Source organism: Anomalospiza imberbis, chromosome 11 (genome assembly GCF_031753505.1).
Source record: "Anomalospiza imberbis isolate Cuckoo-Finch-1a 21T00152 chromosome 11, ASM3175350v1, whole genome shotgun sequence".
Classification (NCBI taxonomy): Eukaryota; Metazoa; Chordata; class Aves; order Passeriformes; family Viduidae; genus Anomalospiza; species Anomalospiza imberbis.
In genome coordinates this window covers 21,220,447-21,235,774 of record NC_089691.1, presented here as the reverse complement: position 1 = coordinate 21,235,774, position 15,328 = coordinate 21,220,447, and the positions used below count along the sequence as shown (strand labels likewise).

The 15,328-nt window shown below is 44.0% G+C and overlaps 1 protein-coding gene across 4 annotated transcripts in view; it reads right to left on the bottom strand.

Moving 5' to 3' along the window:
• Positions 1-15,328, bottom strand: part of LOC137480881 (contactin-4) — a 281,234-nt gene that overhangs the window by 59,414 nt on the left and 206,492 nt on the right. For all 4 annotated transcript variants that reach the window (XM_068202332.1, XM_068202331.1, XM_068202333.1 and 1 more), the window contains 3 exons: positions 9,498-9,701; positions 6,013-6,115; positions 5,225-5,409 (listed from right to left, as the gene is read on the bottom strand). In XM_068202332.1, the coding sequence (XP_068058433.1) occupies positions 5,225-5,409; positions 6,013-6,115; positions 9,498-9,701 (492 nt within the window). The remainder of the gene's footprint in view (positions 1-5,224; positions 5,410-6,012; positions 6,116-9,497; positions 9,702-15,328) is intronic.

Here is a 15,328-nt window from a genome sequence, read left to right as displayed (position 1 = left end):
TACTGCCAGTCAAGGACTGTTTTATTTCTGTACAACTTCAAGGTGTGCAAATCCTGCACCAGACCAATCTGCTGGAAGGCTGTACCTAAAAAAAAAAAAAAAAAAAAAATCTCCTTTTGGCTGAGTCTTTGGAAACTCTACAAGACTGACCCTACTAGCCCAGCCTGGGAGTTCTGCTTGGCACTAAAATATTAAACACCCGAGGAAAAGAAACAGAGAAAAATCTGAAGGACTTAACCCAGCTGATAAAACCACTTCAGTCGTCCCTTCCCCTCATTTACCTCCTGTTCCACGAGCTGCTCTGCACCACTGCAGGATTTTGTCCCCGGTTTTTGTGGGCTGTGGGTGTTACAGGCACACCCACAGGGACCCATCCTCATGGGTTTAGTTATCTTTCATCCTGACAAGAAACTGAAGTGCTCAGGGGTGTAAGGGAGGTGTGGGGTGTTCCATGAGTAGCCTTCACATTTCAGTTCTATTTGTGTTTCACCCTATTTGTATTTTTGCTTCTCCTGCTGGAGAGATGATTCTCCAAGCAACAATGATAATAACACGAGACTTTTTCTGAATCTCCAAAAATTGGATTTCTCTGTAAGCAGGGTTCCAGCAATCCCATGGAAAAGGAAAAGCTGATGTGAAACACGTCTGTGCTCTGTGCAGGAAGTTGTTCTGGATGCAAGACCTCCCTTGGGCAGCAAAGAATTCAAAACCCAGAGTTACTCCTCCCTGTACTAACTTTTACCTGTGTAAAAGGTGACAACAGGGTTTTCTAGTGAGGGGTGTGAAAGATAATTAATAAAAATATAGTAGTAATACCATAATGCACTTGCCCTACATACAGGAATTTTCTTGTCTTTTTATCAGTCCAGAAACTCACTTTATTCAAATTTTCAGCAAATTATTTGTGATTTTGGACCCAAACTGAGCAGACATAAAACTGCCTGATTTTTACTTGTGCAAACTTCCTTTTTAGACCTCTGGCCATAATGAAGAGAATAATCTGATTTACATCTGAGGCTGTTTTACAGAGTGGCACAAAGTGGCTTTTGCCTGAATAAAACACAGGCCCGCTGATGAAAGGAGGACTCTTTTCACTACAAAATTAAGGAGCCTCACAAATTCCTAGTGGGACTTAGATTTGAGAAGGATTTAATCAGAAAAGGGGCCCAGACAATTAAATGGGTTTTGCTGAATATCTCAGAAAATGCTGCACAGAACTGTAATTAGTGGCAGAGAAGTCTGTCTGTCTGCTAATGCAGATGCTGCTGTGCTGACACTTTTGGAAAGCATTTGAGCTGCAATTTTTTCCTCCTTTCCTTGGCTTGCCAGAGCAGGAGAGGATGGGAGATGCTGGAGCAACACAGGAGATGCTGAGGCAGCACCTGCATCTGTGCTGGCTCCAGCTGAGCTGCTTTGGAGCTTGGATCTGACTGAAAAGCCAGGGACAAATCCCATGTTTTGTGTCCATATCCCAGCAAACAAACGTTCTCAGTGGTGGTGCAGCTCCTCAGCCCTCCCCTGTGCTGTCACTCCCAGCCCCACTAAACACATCCCTATCACCTCAACCAGAAGCTATTTTTCATAGTTTCTAGTATTCAGGTGAAATATTTTGTTGGGAAGGGGGATCTCAAGATGTTGCATTGACTCATCAGAGTCAATATAGGGAAGCAGAGCCCAAGGAACTCAAACCCAGGGATGAGCAGCCTTGGGGTCACAAATATCAACAAAAGAAGACTGGGCTGAAACAGCATCTAAACTTACCATGAATTAAACATCAATAATAAATAAGCATCTCCTCGATGCTGGCTTTATGAATAAAAAAGGCAAGTTCTTTTTAAATTAGCTGGTTAAGGTAATCTGTTTACTGTACTTGTGCCAGGAAAAAAAATAATTGTTGGCATTGCTGTTTGCTCAGTATATAAATCTTAGCCTGTGGAGGGTTAGCAAATGTAAAATTTATGAGCAGCCAGATTAAAAATACAATCAGGTCAATGGGAGTGCATCCCAAAACACACAGCTGAGGGTGTGGAGGGCCTGGGAGAAACTGGGAGAAACTGGGAGAAGAGAACCCTGTGTCCTGCTGGGGACCTCACCTGCTGCAGCCACGGGATTCAGCTGGCACAGGGAACAAGCTGCCAGGTCAGGAAGGCAGCGCCAGCGCTTAGAGCTGCTAAAAGGTGGAAAAGAAGAGGCTGTGCAGTGTAATTTGATAATTCAGGATCAGGGAATATTCTGAGTTGGTAGAAACCCACAAGGATCAAGCGCAACTGTTGGCTCTGCATGGGACAGCCCCAAGAATCCCACCAGGAGCCTTTGCCAGGAATTAACCTGAGGCTGGGACAGCAGGGAGAACAAGAGACTCAGCAAGGAAATGTGTCATTCAGAGTTCCATCAGTCAAGGAAACAGAAGTTAGCTGCTGTAATTGCATTTACAGGAGCATGTTTCCATGGGAAGGTCGATCCATCAAGGGGGACTCAGCCCTGGAAGAAGAGTTTGTGGAGAGCAGTGAAACACAGCCTGGTGCAGGGGCTCAGAGCACAGAAAAGGCAGCAAGAACGGATCTTGTGCGTGTAATTAACCTTTTCTGCTGCAACAAGGGTGTCAAACAACTTCGGTGTCACTGATATGCTAACGGAGGAGAAAAACACTGATACAAGAGGGAAACACAGCAGAAGTCAACCCTCCCTGACAGCTTCCAGCAGCACACAGAGAAGCTGACAACGCTGGGTTATCTACAGCGAGCAGGCAAATTTGAATTTCTTTTTCTTCTCTTTTCTTATTTTATGCCATGCACAGAGGCTGATAACTGGGTTTAAAGGAGTGGAGCTGTTAGAGCCTCACTGTGACCTGCAGAGCACATCAGTGCACGTGGGCAGCACCTCTGATAGCCCAGAGCACACTGAGCACCCAATGCTTTGGGCCGCAGGGACCCTAAATCCCACCCAGTGCCACCCCTGCCATGGCAGGGACACCTCCCACTGTCCCAGGTGCTCCCAGCCCCAGTGCCCAGCCTGGCCTTGGGCACTGCCAGGGATCCAGGGGCAGCCCCAGCTGCTCTGGGCACCTGTGCCAGGGCTGCCCACCCTGATGATAAAAAATTTATTCCTCAAATCCATTCAAACCTTTCTGCACCTCCAGAGTGTTTACCTCTCCAAGCACCAGCCCTGACCTTCCAAAAGCAACTTGAAAGCTCTGCCACCATTACAGATGTATTTCAGCAATGAAATAACATTTCTAAGCTTTAAAAAAAACCCCAATCATTAAGGAAAATTATGTTATTTTCCCCAACTATTTGTATAAAAGTTTATAATAAGTTACTTTCCCCTATAAAATTTTGGTGCCACGCAAAACTCCAGAGCCCAGAGTACAGAATGCAAGTTATTTTCTTTTTTTTTTTTTTTTAAGAGATCTCTTTTCAGTACTGGCTGCAAAACACAAGTTACCCTAAAAAAACCCAACTAGTTCCCTGGAAAATCACCATCCTCAAGACAACGAGGACGATATTTTAGTGAATTATCTTTAAAACCTGCAGCAGGGGAGGCACCTGTCTGCCACCTCTCCACTGGCAATTCCCCCACTCCCAGGGAAGAGATGGAAAGACTTCCCAGCATGGCAGACTGACAGCAGGACACCCCTCTTCCCAAAAATCCTCGAGCTTCTCTGCTGAAATGCCACGATGGGTGTGAAAAGCAGCACGAGCCACAGTGGCAGCTTTTGTGTAGGATCCAGAGCGGTAAATTCATGACAATAATGAGATTATAACTCGATATATGCTATGGTGGGAGTGCTCCAAAGGCTCCATTTACTGCTTTCCAAGGAAGGCAGCTTTGGCTGTGGGTACAGCAAAACTGTACATCTCATGAGTCTTTTAATTTACTCTCCACATGGGAAAAATCAGGAAAAACACACAGCACAGAAAAAAAGAATCTTTAAATTAGCTAATTAAAAAAATTAAAACCTGTTCAAATCAACCCCAGATTCTTTCCTTAACATGAAAGATTTCACTTTGTTCTTGCTCTTTCACTTGTTTTTGATGTTTTCTCATTTTATATTTCCCCTCAGTTTTAAAAGGAGAAATGTTCATTTGAAATGGAAGCCCCCAAAGTTCTGATCTCTAAATGAAATGTCTTTCAGAAATATTTCCAATTTGAAAACATCCCTACTTTTGAAAAAAACCTACATTGCCCACCAAATTCAATTCAGTTTTGCCAGAAGGGTTGGTTCCCAAACTCTTTTTCTGTGGCAAAATTATTATAAATCAAAAACCATTCTCCTCATCTCTGGAGTTCAACCCAATCTTCCCTGCTGACAGGAGCTGAGCCCTCAGAAACATTTTGGGGAGAAAACTCTGAATTTTTGTCTGTATTTTCTCTGAAGAACAACATGGGATGGGACCAGGGGAGCAACAAAACCAGGATTTTTTTGATGCTCTGGAGGTCTCTGCATATCTGTCGGGTGTGGAACCTGCAGCTTCTCCTCTCCAAAACATCTCCAGCAGAACCTTGGTACCAAACCCAGCCCCTTGTGCCCCTAAATCCCCTCCCTGCAGCTCTCACTCACCTACGCACAGGTAAAGCCACACTTTCAGTTTGCTCTGAGGGGCTGTTCCCAGCAGGAATTTGGGGATCAGAGGGATGAATGCATCTTCTATCTAACAGAGCAGGCCTAGGAAGCTGAAATTTGACATTTCACAGTGCCTGGCTCAAGGGCTGTGATTGCAGTGAGGGGAAGAGCAGGCACAGAAAGCCTTTGAGGGGAGAGGGCTCTGCCCTGACACTGTTAAATCCCAACTCCCCCTGTTGTTCAATCACTGATCCTCTTGAAAGCTGTTCTTAATTGGTTATCAGCAATTAACTCTTATCCACAAAAGCTGGGGCAACCCATACATCATAAATCCCAAGCTATAACACGAGGATGCTCCCCCAGATTTCCTGCCTTACCCTCCCAGCCACAAGAAGAAAAAAAGACTTTTCCAACCATTTCCAGCACGTTTCCATGCCAATGTCCTTCTGGGGACGTGTTTTTGTTCCAGCTGCTCTGATTCTCAATTAATATGCACCATTCAGCCAGGTTTTATTTCAAATTGCACCCTTCTCGAGATGTGCCATTTGAAAAGAAAGTAATTTCAAAAATATCCTCGCAAATTCATGTCCTCACAAAATATTTACTGCAGATTGCACCGACTGCAATAAAAAAAGCCCTGAAAGCAGGCAGCCTGCTCACCATAAAATGTCAGTTGTCCTCGTGCCACGTTTTTCCCTCTCACATTTTCAGCCACACACTCGTAGAGTCCAGCATCCTCCTGCTGGAAATTGGGGATTTCCAGGAGCCCGCTCGACCGGTGCCTCCGGGCTTTCCTGGGCAGCTGCTTCCCATCCGCCCTCCTCCAGCTGATCGTGGGCACTGGGCTGAAGGAGGGAAAGGAAGCAAAATAACCCGGGCAGAGGAAGCCATGGTGAGTGTGAGGAGCCTGGCACAGGCTCCAGAGGAGTTTTATTACGGGTGGGTTATGTGGGACATAAATGTAAATGTGTTTATCACGGTGTATAAGCAAGAGACATTTAATTATTAAAATGCTGCTTTGGCCCAGCTGAATCTGGGGTAAAAACACATCCATTTTAAGGTAGGGAGGCCCTGGCAGAGGTTGCCCAGAGAAGCTGTGGCTGCTCTAAAAGTGTGCAAAAGACAGGGCTTGGAGCACCCAGGGATGGTGGAAGGTGTCCCTGCCCATGGCAGGGGTGGCACTGGATGGGATTCAAGGTCCCTTCCAACCCAAACCATCCATTTTGTGATGATTTTCCTACCAGTCCCAACATTTTGGAAGTGTTGCCAGGGTTTACTCCAGAAACAAGAGTCCCCAAGCCCAGAGGCTGCACTGAAAACTGGCCACAGGTAACTCCTGCTGAGGGGAGTGGATCATTGGGAACTGCTGCAAACCCCACAAACCCAGCGCCACGAACGTGAGAAGCCGCAGGAATAATAATGAATCATAATAATGGACCCAAACTTACTTGCCCAAGGCAAAGCACTCCAGTTTCACCGTGGTTCCTTTCGCAGATGGAACAGTTTCTGGGAACTGCACTTCTATTTTGGGCTCATACTCTCCCATCACCCCTGGGAACATAAAGGAGATGCTAAGGCTTGGTTGAATTTCAGCAGTAAATTCACAAGTGTTCCCATGCTAGCACAGAGCTGTTCTATACATCATTACTTGCCCAATTAATCCATTCATTTTAAACATGGCTTGTTCCTAACAGCCGTGGAGTGTGGGCTCTTTTCCCATTTACTGCCAGAGGAGAAGCTGAACCAACTCTCCACACCATCTGCCAAAGATTAAAATCTCTTCATGGCTCTGTTACTTTTTGCTTTTGAATATGCAGGATTTTTGCAGGTAACTTGTGAAATAAGGGGAGCAATAATCAGGGAGGTTCAGCATCTTCTAGAAATGAAATGTGGAACAAACAGCCATTAGGAAAAAGTTTTTAAATCCCTGCAGTTAACAGGTATTTCTATGAACTTCCAGGATTTCAATGCACAGAGATCTTCTACTCCTCGGGTAATTTCTTTATTTTTTACTGCCCCAGTAAATCACGGAGCATGGCAGCCTCTTTATGAAATTGTGTTTAAAAATTTGTGCACATAAAAAGGCCATTATAGCCCTGACAAATGGCTCCGTTTCCAGCCACTGCACTGTCTTAAACCCGGCACATAGAATTCCACCAATAGTGATTATCAGCTAATTGATGATTTCAGTTCCAATCTCAACAGTGCAGCACTTGCTGGACGGTGGCCAAGGCAGAAGAGGAGCTGGGTCAGCCCTGGAGAATCCCAAAAACACAGAAATGAGCCAGCAGGAGCCTGCAGTGACACTGGGGCACATCAGAGCTGCTGAGGTTGGCCTGTGATTGCTGACTGCTCTTGCTTTTCACACCGGGTGCAAGAAAAATCCTGTTTTTTTCCTTTAGTTTTCCAGTGATAAAGCTGGAAATGCTTCGTGTGAGGCTGACACCACGTCCACCTCTGCTTGCTGACCTGTTCTGATGCAGCAGCAGGTTATGTCATCTTTCTTCCAGCACATTAATTGCAAATAAATGTTCAACAAAGCTGCTGCACAGCCTCAGTTGTCAAAATTAGATGCATTTATTAAAAATATGGATACTCTCCCCATGTTCATGTCCTGCCTGGTACATGAAACAGGGAATCTGGGATTCCCTGGTGACACTCCAGCATTTACAAACCATACAAACAGGAATAATGTGGCATGTCACCCATTAGCCCTCTGCATGTTAACACTGCACCCTCCAAAAGCTCAAAATCCTGTTTTCTGACCTGGGACCTGCCAAATCTTTGCAATGTTGCCTAAATTTCCCCAAAATCTATGCTGAATATTTGCTGAGTTGAGCTTCAATATAGCCAAGAACTGCCCTGTGATCTCCAAAGCAGCAGCTGCTAGAACTTGTGGAGATATTTTCCGCCTTCTCTTCGCTCACTTTTTATTTATTCCCATTTCTTTGCCTTGGGCTGGGCCCAGAGAGCTGAAATTCCAGGGGGATAAAACCCCCCAGAAGGGTGGGAATGTTTCCTTGGGGCTGTGGGACATCAGCTACAGCCACCACCCCCCTCAGCCCTGCAGCTCTGGCCTCTCCCAGCCTCACTGAGAACTCCAACCACTGAAAAATCAGGATTTGTACCTGGAAAAATCAGGATTTGTACCTGGAAAAGCCACAAGGCTCCTGCTGCAATGACACCCTGCCTATCTCCATAAATATATACAGGGTGTGAAGTGAGTCCTGCTGTCTCCACCTTATAGGAGCAACATCAGAGCAGTTGAGACATCTCCATCCTGAATCCAAGATCATTCCCATGCAGAAAATCCTCGTTTTTTCCTGCTGTTCCTGGGTGATTTAACATCTGACCTAGCTGTGCAGGTGGCAGGGATGGAGAAGGAAATAAAGGACTAAGAGAGACCCTGGGTTTGTGGCTTGGAGAGCACTCCCAGTGTCAGGGCACATCAGATGCTCCACGTGGAGGCATTCCAGAGGCTTTTGTGTCTTTCTTCCAATTTCAAAGCTTAAAAACGATTTTTGGGATGAAAGTCCCAGGGATTCAGGAGGAGGCAAATTTGTCTGAGGATTTGATATGCATTTCCTGACAACACCTGTGCAACGTTGCAGTTTAATTGGCCCATACAGCTGCTGCTGATGGCAGTTTTATTCCAGGACTATTTTGGTCCTTTCCCACTGTTACTGTTTCAATCCTGGCATGGAAAATCCCACATTTTAAAGAGAAATAGGGACAGCAGCAGCTCTCAACACCTGGATGGTCCCAGCAGGCTTTGGAGTGGGATGGGGCAGCCACAGCTGTGCCAGGGCCTCCCCACCCTCACAGGGAACAATTCCTTCCCCATCTATCCCTGCCCCATCAGCTTAAAGACATTTCCCCTGGTTCTACCACTGCACACCCTTCTACCAAGTCCCTCTCCACCTCTTCCAATGGGGTTTGCAAAAAAAAATCCTGTTATTGGAATATTTAAAAAGGTTATTTCAGCACTGCAATTGTCAGCACGAGGCAAGTTTAAACATTGCTCTTTGTCATCCATGCCACGACTCACTGTGCACTCCGAGGGACAGATTTGCTGCTGCTGTGTTTATGGGAACACAGAATTCCCTGAAAGGGAGGGCAGATATGGGGCAGAGCTGGAAAAGCAGCACCCTCCACCCCTCCCAGTCCAGCTGTGACAATTCCTCATCAGCAGCAGCATTTCCCACTCCTTCCACAGGGATTTTGTCAACCTGATGGGCAGGAAGGAGGCTGCAGCGAGGAGCCTGCATTTTCCAAGCAAGGAATTTTGGTCATATCCCACGAGGTGACAGTGGATCTTCTTCCAGGAAAAGTTGCTAACATTGCATTTCTATTCCCAGAACAAATGTCCCAACTGTTAGCCTTTAAACAGAGACATTTTCATTAATTTTAATTGGAAATTAACATGCAGATGTATTTTTCTTATCTGCTCCAAAATGATGATGATACAGACCAATTGTCTGTATAAATTTAGAAATCCTCTTTTGCTTTCTTCTTCCCTTTTCTGTATTATTCCACAGACCACTAATAATAGCACTAATTCTGCTGGGAAACACAGGCTGAGCTAACAGTTACCGAAACAACAAAGTGCCTTTGTTCACTTTTGGGCTGCATAAAATGAGAAAAACTGCTATGTCCAGGCTCGAAAATCTATTTTGTTTCCTGTCTTTGCCCAACTCCCAGTGGGTTTTTATTTTGTAATAACTGCCTGACTCTCAGAGTCGCTCCAGCAGTGGGGAGAGCAACTTTGGCTGTCCATGAGTTTGAACCCCAGCTCCAGCATCACTGAAAAATCCTGAGGGGGGGAAAAACCCTTCGCTCCAACAGAAACATTTCAGCCACTTTTTACTTTCTGGCCGACATCCAGCCACGAAAACACAACAAAGCGCCCAGGGGCAGCCTGGGAGGCTCCTACCGTCGTTCCTGAGGACGAGGGGCGTGGGCGGCCCCAGGACCTTGCTGTTGGTCACGGTGTTGGTCACCACGCAGGTGTAGTTGCCCACGTCCGAGGTCTCCACCTTGGCGATGTACAAATTCCCGGTCTCCTGCGACACGAAGCGCCGGTTGTCCTGGTGCACAAAGGTGGGGTACTCGTTGAAGATCCAGGCGTAGGTCAGCTCTGCAAGCACAAGGGACCCGCTGTGAGCAGGGAAAAATGGGGATATCACAGCCCATGGAATGAGCCCCACGGCTGCTGAGGCCCTGTTGGGTTTTACCTTTTTATCTTCTCTGTATTCCCTGATGCCATTTTGGTTTTTACCTTTTTTTCCTTCATATATTCCCTGATGCCATTTTGGTTTTTCCCTTTTTTTTTCTTTCATATATTCCCTGATGCCATTTTGGTTTTTATGTTTTTTTCCTTCATATATTCCCTGATGCCCTTTTGGTTTTTTATGTTTTTATCTTCTCCATATTCTCTGATGCCATTTTGGTTTTTCACATTTTTTTAAAATATATTCTCTGATACATATGTTTTGGTTTTGGTTTTTTTTTTTCTTCTATGCTCTCTTTTGGTTTTTACCTTTTTTTCCTTCATATATTCCCTGATGCCATTTTTGTTTTTATGTTTTTATCTTCTCCATATTCTCTGATGCCATTTTGGTTTTTCACATTTTTTTAATATATTCTCTGATACATATGTTTTGGTTTTGGTTTTTTTTTTTCTTCTATGCTCTCTTTTGGTTTTTACCTTTTTTTCCTTCATATATTCCCTGATGCCTTTTTGGTTTTTACCTTCTTTTCCCTTCATATAGTCTCTGATTCCATTTTGGTTTTTATGTTTTTATCCTCTCCATATTCTCTGATGCCATTTTAGTTTTTTACCTTTTTTTAATATATTCTCTGATATATATGTTTTGGTTTGGGTTTTTTTTAATATGCTCTGTTTTGGTTTTTGCCTTTTTTTCCTTCATATATTCCCTGATGCCATTTTGGTTTTTACTTTTTTTTCCTTCATATATTCCCTGATGCCATTTTGGTTTTTACCTTTTTATCTTCTCCATATTCTCTGATGCCATTTTAGTTTTTTACCTTATTTTTATATATTCTCTGATATTTATGTTTGGGTTTTGGTTTGGTTTTCTTTTTATATGCTCAGTTTTGGTTTTTACTTTTTTTTCCTTCATATATTCTCTGATATGGTTTTGGTTTTTATCTCGTTGTCTTCTCTATATTCTCTGATGCCATTTTGGTTTTTACCTTTTTATCTTCTCTATATTCCCTTCTATAAGCCGTTTTGGTTTTTACCTTTTTTTTCTTTCATACATTCTCTGTACTCTCTACACATATATTTGTAGTTGTTTATCATAGCTTAGCTTCAACCTTTTCCTAGGCAGAAAGACAAAACAAATTCCAGGATCCCTCTGCTGTCTTGGCTCTCCTTAGAAACCAAGGCTGAAAACAGCTTTTCAAGACATATTTTTGTAAAGAGGAAATCACCTGGATCTCACCTGAGGGGGCAGAATTTAGAAGGTACCAGAGCTGGGGGGATTAATTTACTGGGCAGGTTCCTAATTGGGGCGTTCTTGTCAGATATGCTAATTTGCAGAATCTATAAAAATTGTACATAAATCATGAGCAGGGTGCATCCTCAGCCTTTTCCACCTGGCAAATTTGTGCACTAAAGGGTCCTTACATAAAGGTGTCCCTTTTATCACCCTAACTGTGCCTGCCTCATATTTTTAGGACCAGAGAAAAAGGCATCACTCCAAATGCAAATTTCCAGCTGTGACGCTTCCGATCCCACACATGGATCCAATATTCCTGCTACTCCTTCAACTTCATCCAGAATAAAATGAATTTCACAGGAATCTCACCTTTTTGTCGTGAACATTCCAGCCTGCCCATGGCTTTGCTTTCATCCTCCCTAATTAATTTTTTTCCCCCTTAAAGCCAGTTGTGAGGAGGATCTGCCGAGTTGTGTTATCAACCACTGGATGCTTTATTCCTCAGGAATTTCTGAATCAGCAGAAAACTGAACACTAAATTAAGCAGCTGTAATCTTCTCTGTGACTAATTAGACAGGGCTCTGTGTTTTATAAGGCATCTCTGGAAGTTATTTGAGCCATAAAGAAGAAGTGAGAAATGTTGCAGAGGCTGTGAGTGAGGTTAATGCAGTCTAACCCTGTTATATCTGCCTGAGCCAAATGCCCAAACACACTCAAGGAGCCTGAAGTGGATACAAGACTGCTGCAGTTTTCTAAGGGAACACTAATTACACTAAAAATCACCTTCTTGTTTTAATACTCCAATGAGTCGTGGCTGTAATTGACCTCAACTACCATTAGGTACTTTGGAAAATATATTCTGCCCTCACGTCCCACTGTTCCCAGCCAGAAGAGGCTGAATGCAGACTTTTGGCCTTTATTTATTTATTTGTAACAACAGGACTCGAAAATGCCTGCTTAGACTTTTAGAAAGGTATGATAATTCTGTTTATGAGGGACTATCTAATCATCATATTTACACATGTGCATCTCATTAGAAGGAACCTCATGCTGATGTCAAGAGGATACTCAGAGCAAACAAGGTACCACTTCTCAGCCAGCTTATTATTTTCTGCAAGTAGTTAAGTTTGTTGTTTTTTTTTTTTTTTTTTTTTTTTAATTTACTCTTGGAGAACAATTATCTTGCTCCTCCAGAAACAGCCAGCACCAGGCAAATAAACATCCCTGCCCTGGGATGCACAGAGGTGTTGGAATTGGAGCGACTCTTCACACCAAGGTTTCCACCAGAGCCCCCTGAGCTCTGCAATTCTGCCCTGACTGTGGAAATGGTGGCCGGGCCACAGACAAAGAGTGGGGAGGGAATTCCTGGATCAATCCCTGTCCCTCCCATCCTCCCCCAGGTCTCGTAGGTACAATTGCACCCCAGAAAGGGCTCCTGCTATTCTCTGCGAGGCAGTATCACTTTAATTGCTAAAACCCTTCTAATTTGCAGGTTAAATATTTTCATTGTAGTCCATGGTTTTGTGCTTGTGGGCTAATGATGCCTTTGGCTTAAGGCGTTCTCATCTCTTTGCTGGTGAGAGCCATCGAGAGCCCTTGTGCTGGCATTTTCAAGACTTTCCAACCCTATAATCATGGTAGGAGCTTTTCCCAAGCTCTGCCTCAGTTGAAAAGTCTGGGATAATTCTGTCACTGGAGCTGAGGGCCAGGTTGGGAGCCTTGGGTAAGCAGGGCACGGGAGGCTGGGCAAGAAGAGGAGGTCTGACCAAAGAGAGAAACAAATGGATGAGCTGGGATCACTCCAAAATGTTGGAAGGAACTGAATGAGACCCATTTCGAGAGAGCAAAACATTGAAATCCCCCTCAAAGCCACCTTCAAACTCTGTTAATTTGGCTGCATAAAACTGAGGAACACAGAAAAGATCTGAAGGTGCAGCTCTGCCTTCCTATCAGTGCCTGAGAGATCCAGCTGCCCAAATGACACAGAATTGTATGTTAGGAGCAGTCCATTATTGCCATATAAAATTTAAAGACCTTTAAAATATATTGCAATATAATATTTAAGGGCTGGAAGTCCTGGGTAAGCAGGGCACAGCAGGCTGGGCAAGAGGAGGAGGTCTGATCAAAGACAGGAACAAATGGGTGAGCTGGGATCCCTCCAAAATGAGGAACCCAGTGCAGGAGGGCTAAAGGAGACCCATTTCTAGAGGGCAAAACGTTGAAACCTCCCCCAAGGCTACCTTCAAACCAATCCTGGTAATTTGGAACACAGTAAAGGTCAGAGGGTGCAGCCCTGCCTTCCTATCAATGCCAGAGAGATCCAACTGCCCAGGTGACACAGAATTGGACAGCAGGAACAGTCCATTATTGCTCTGTAACATTTAAAACTGGTTAATTCTTTCTCTCTCCCTCTCCCAAACCCCATGGGACTAATGGGATACGGAGTCCAGGGAGCAGCACAGACTGGAGCATCTCTAAGTGATTCTGCTTGTGTAGCAGCATGTAAATAAATACTCCCTCCAACTGCCTTTGATTTCCTGAGAGATCCTGGTGCAATATTTATGGCTCCTCCAAGCTGACGGGTTCCTTTTGATAAGGTCTGCCTCTCTAATTGCTCTGGAAGTGACAGGCAGCTCACATCCCACAGGCAATTTGTAGCTCCTGAGCAAACAGACATTTCAAACACAGCCCGGGGTGGCTCCTGGTGATGGAATCGTTTCCCAGAGTCACCAGCACGGAGCCTTGGAGCACCAGGAACCAGCAGCAACAGGCAATCCATGGTTCTCTAATCACACACTAGGCTCCAATTCCTTGAGGAATTCATGACAAACTTCTCCTGTCTAATTTGGGGCCCTTTCCATGTGATTTTTGCCTATTTCCCACGCTCTTCATTTCCCCTTTAAAGCAGATCTCTCAAACACAGAATATGACTCAATTTCTGACCTGTGTTTGCTGTTTTTAAAGGAAAGGAGAAACTCCACGAGCTGCAAACCCAGAGCAGCCCCTGAGCACCTGCCTGGCCATCCCCTGCACAGACCCAGGACATGTTGTAACCTTATTTTTCTTCATTTCCATTATCTATTCTATAGTCAAAGCTGCACAGAAATTCTGAGTAATTATTAACTTAGGCCTGTGGTTTGCCAAAATAACATTTCTCTGCTTGCCCCTCTTGGGACGTGCACATATTTTGCCTCTGCCTTTAAGCAGAAGAAACTCTTCTTCATTTTTTTTTAAGTCTCTTCCATAAAATCAGGGCTGCCACTTAAAAAGGTCTTTGGAGCTATTATGGGAAAAGCTATTAAAATATCAAGATTATGGCAGCCATAAAGCTGAGGAGAAGGATGAAATTTTGGGATCAGTATTAGCCAAAAAATGGGGATCATTTATCATTTTTAATAAGAACAGTGTGGGTACAATACACTATTATTTTTATAGGCTTTGCTGAAAGTTACAGAGATTAATCCAATCTTCAATGATTGCTATAATTCCTACCTTATCACCCACTCTGTCACTCTCAAGCTGGACAGGTGGGAACTGATTTTCAGTGGAAACCAGAAGGTTTTCTGTAAATCATGATGCACAAAAATGACGTTTCATTACACATGGCAAGAGAAAAACATGAAATTCAGGAAATTATTAAATCCTCCCTTTAAACTGTCCCAAACAACCCAAACTATGACTGAAACAGTAATTAATTTTGAGACATTTTGAAAGGAGAGGTGAGGCTCATCCCCTGCTATAAACAACTTAAATCCAGATGGACTGAACACAGCTCTGAGTGTTTGGTTGTCACTTCCCTTGATCATGCACTTCTGTAAATTTATGGCTGTTTTAATTTTTTTTTTTTCAAAACTCAATTATTTCTTGCAGAATGCACTTCTGTAAATTTATGGCTGTTTTAATTTTTTTTCAAAATTCATTTCTTTTTTGCAGGATGGGAAGTGCTGAAGTTTTTCTGTCTATTTTGCTCCTTGCCATTCGCAGACGGAGCCAACAGCAGCAGTGAAGTTCTTCCTGGAGAGAAGCTGTTCCCTCAACCATTGCAGTGCAGGTGATGGTCAGGAGGAACTGCACCCCCAGCACTTTGCTTTTTGGTGGTTTAGCACTGACAAACTTCTTGGCTCTGGGTGTGCTCCTGTGCCAAACATTCCCACCTGCTCATTTTTTTAATATATCCAAATGCTATAGTAACATTTTGTGGTACATCCCCCAGCCACACCCAGTGTTGTTGTATCAACTTCATAGAAAACTGATTTTTGGGGGATAATTTGCAGACTGCTGAGTTTTTTTTGCTCTGCTT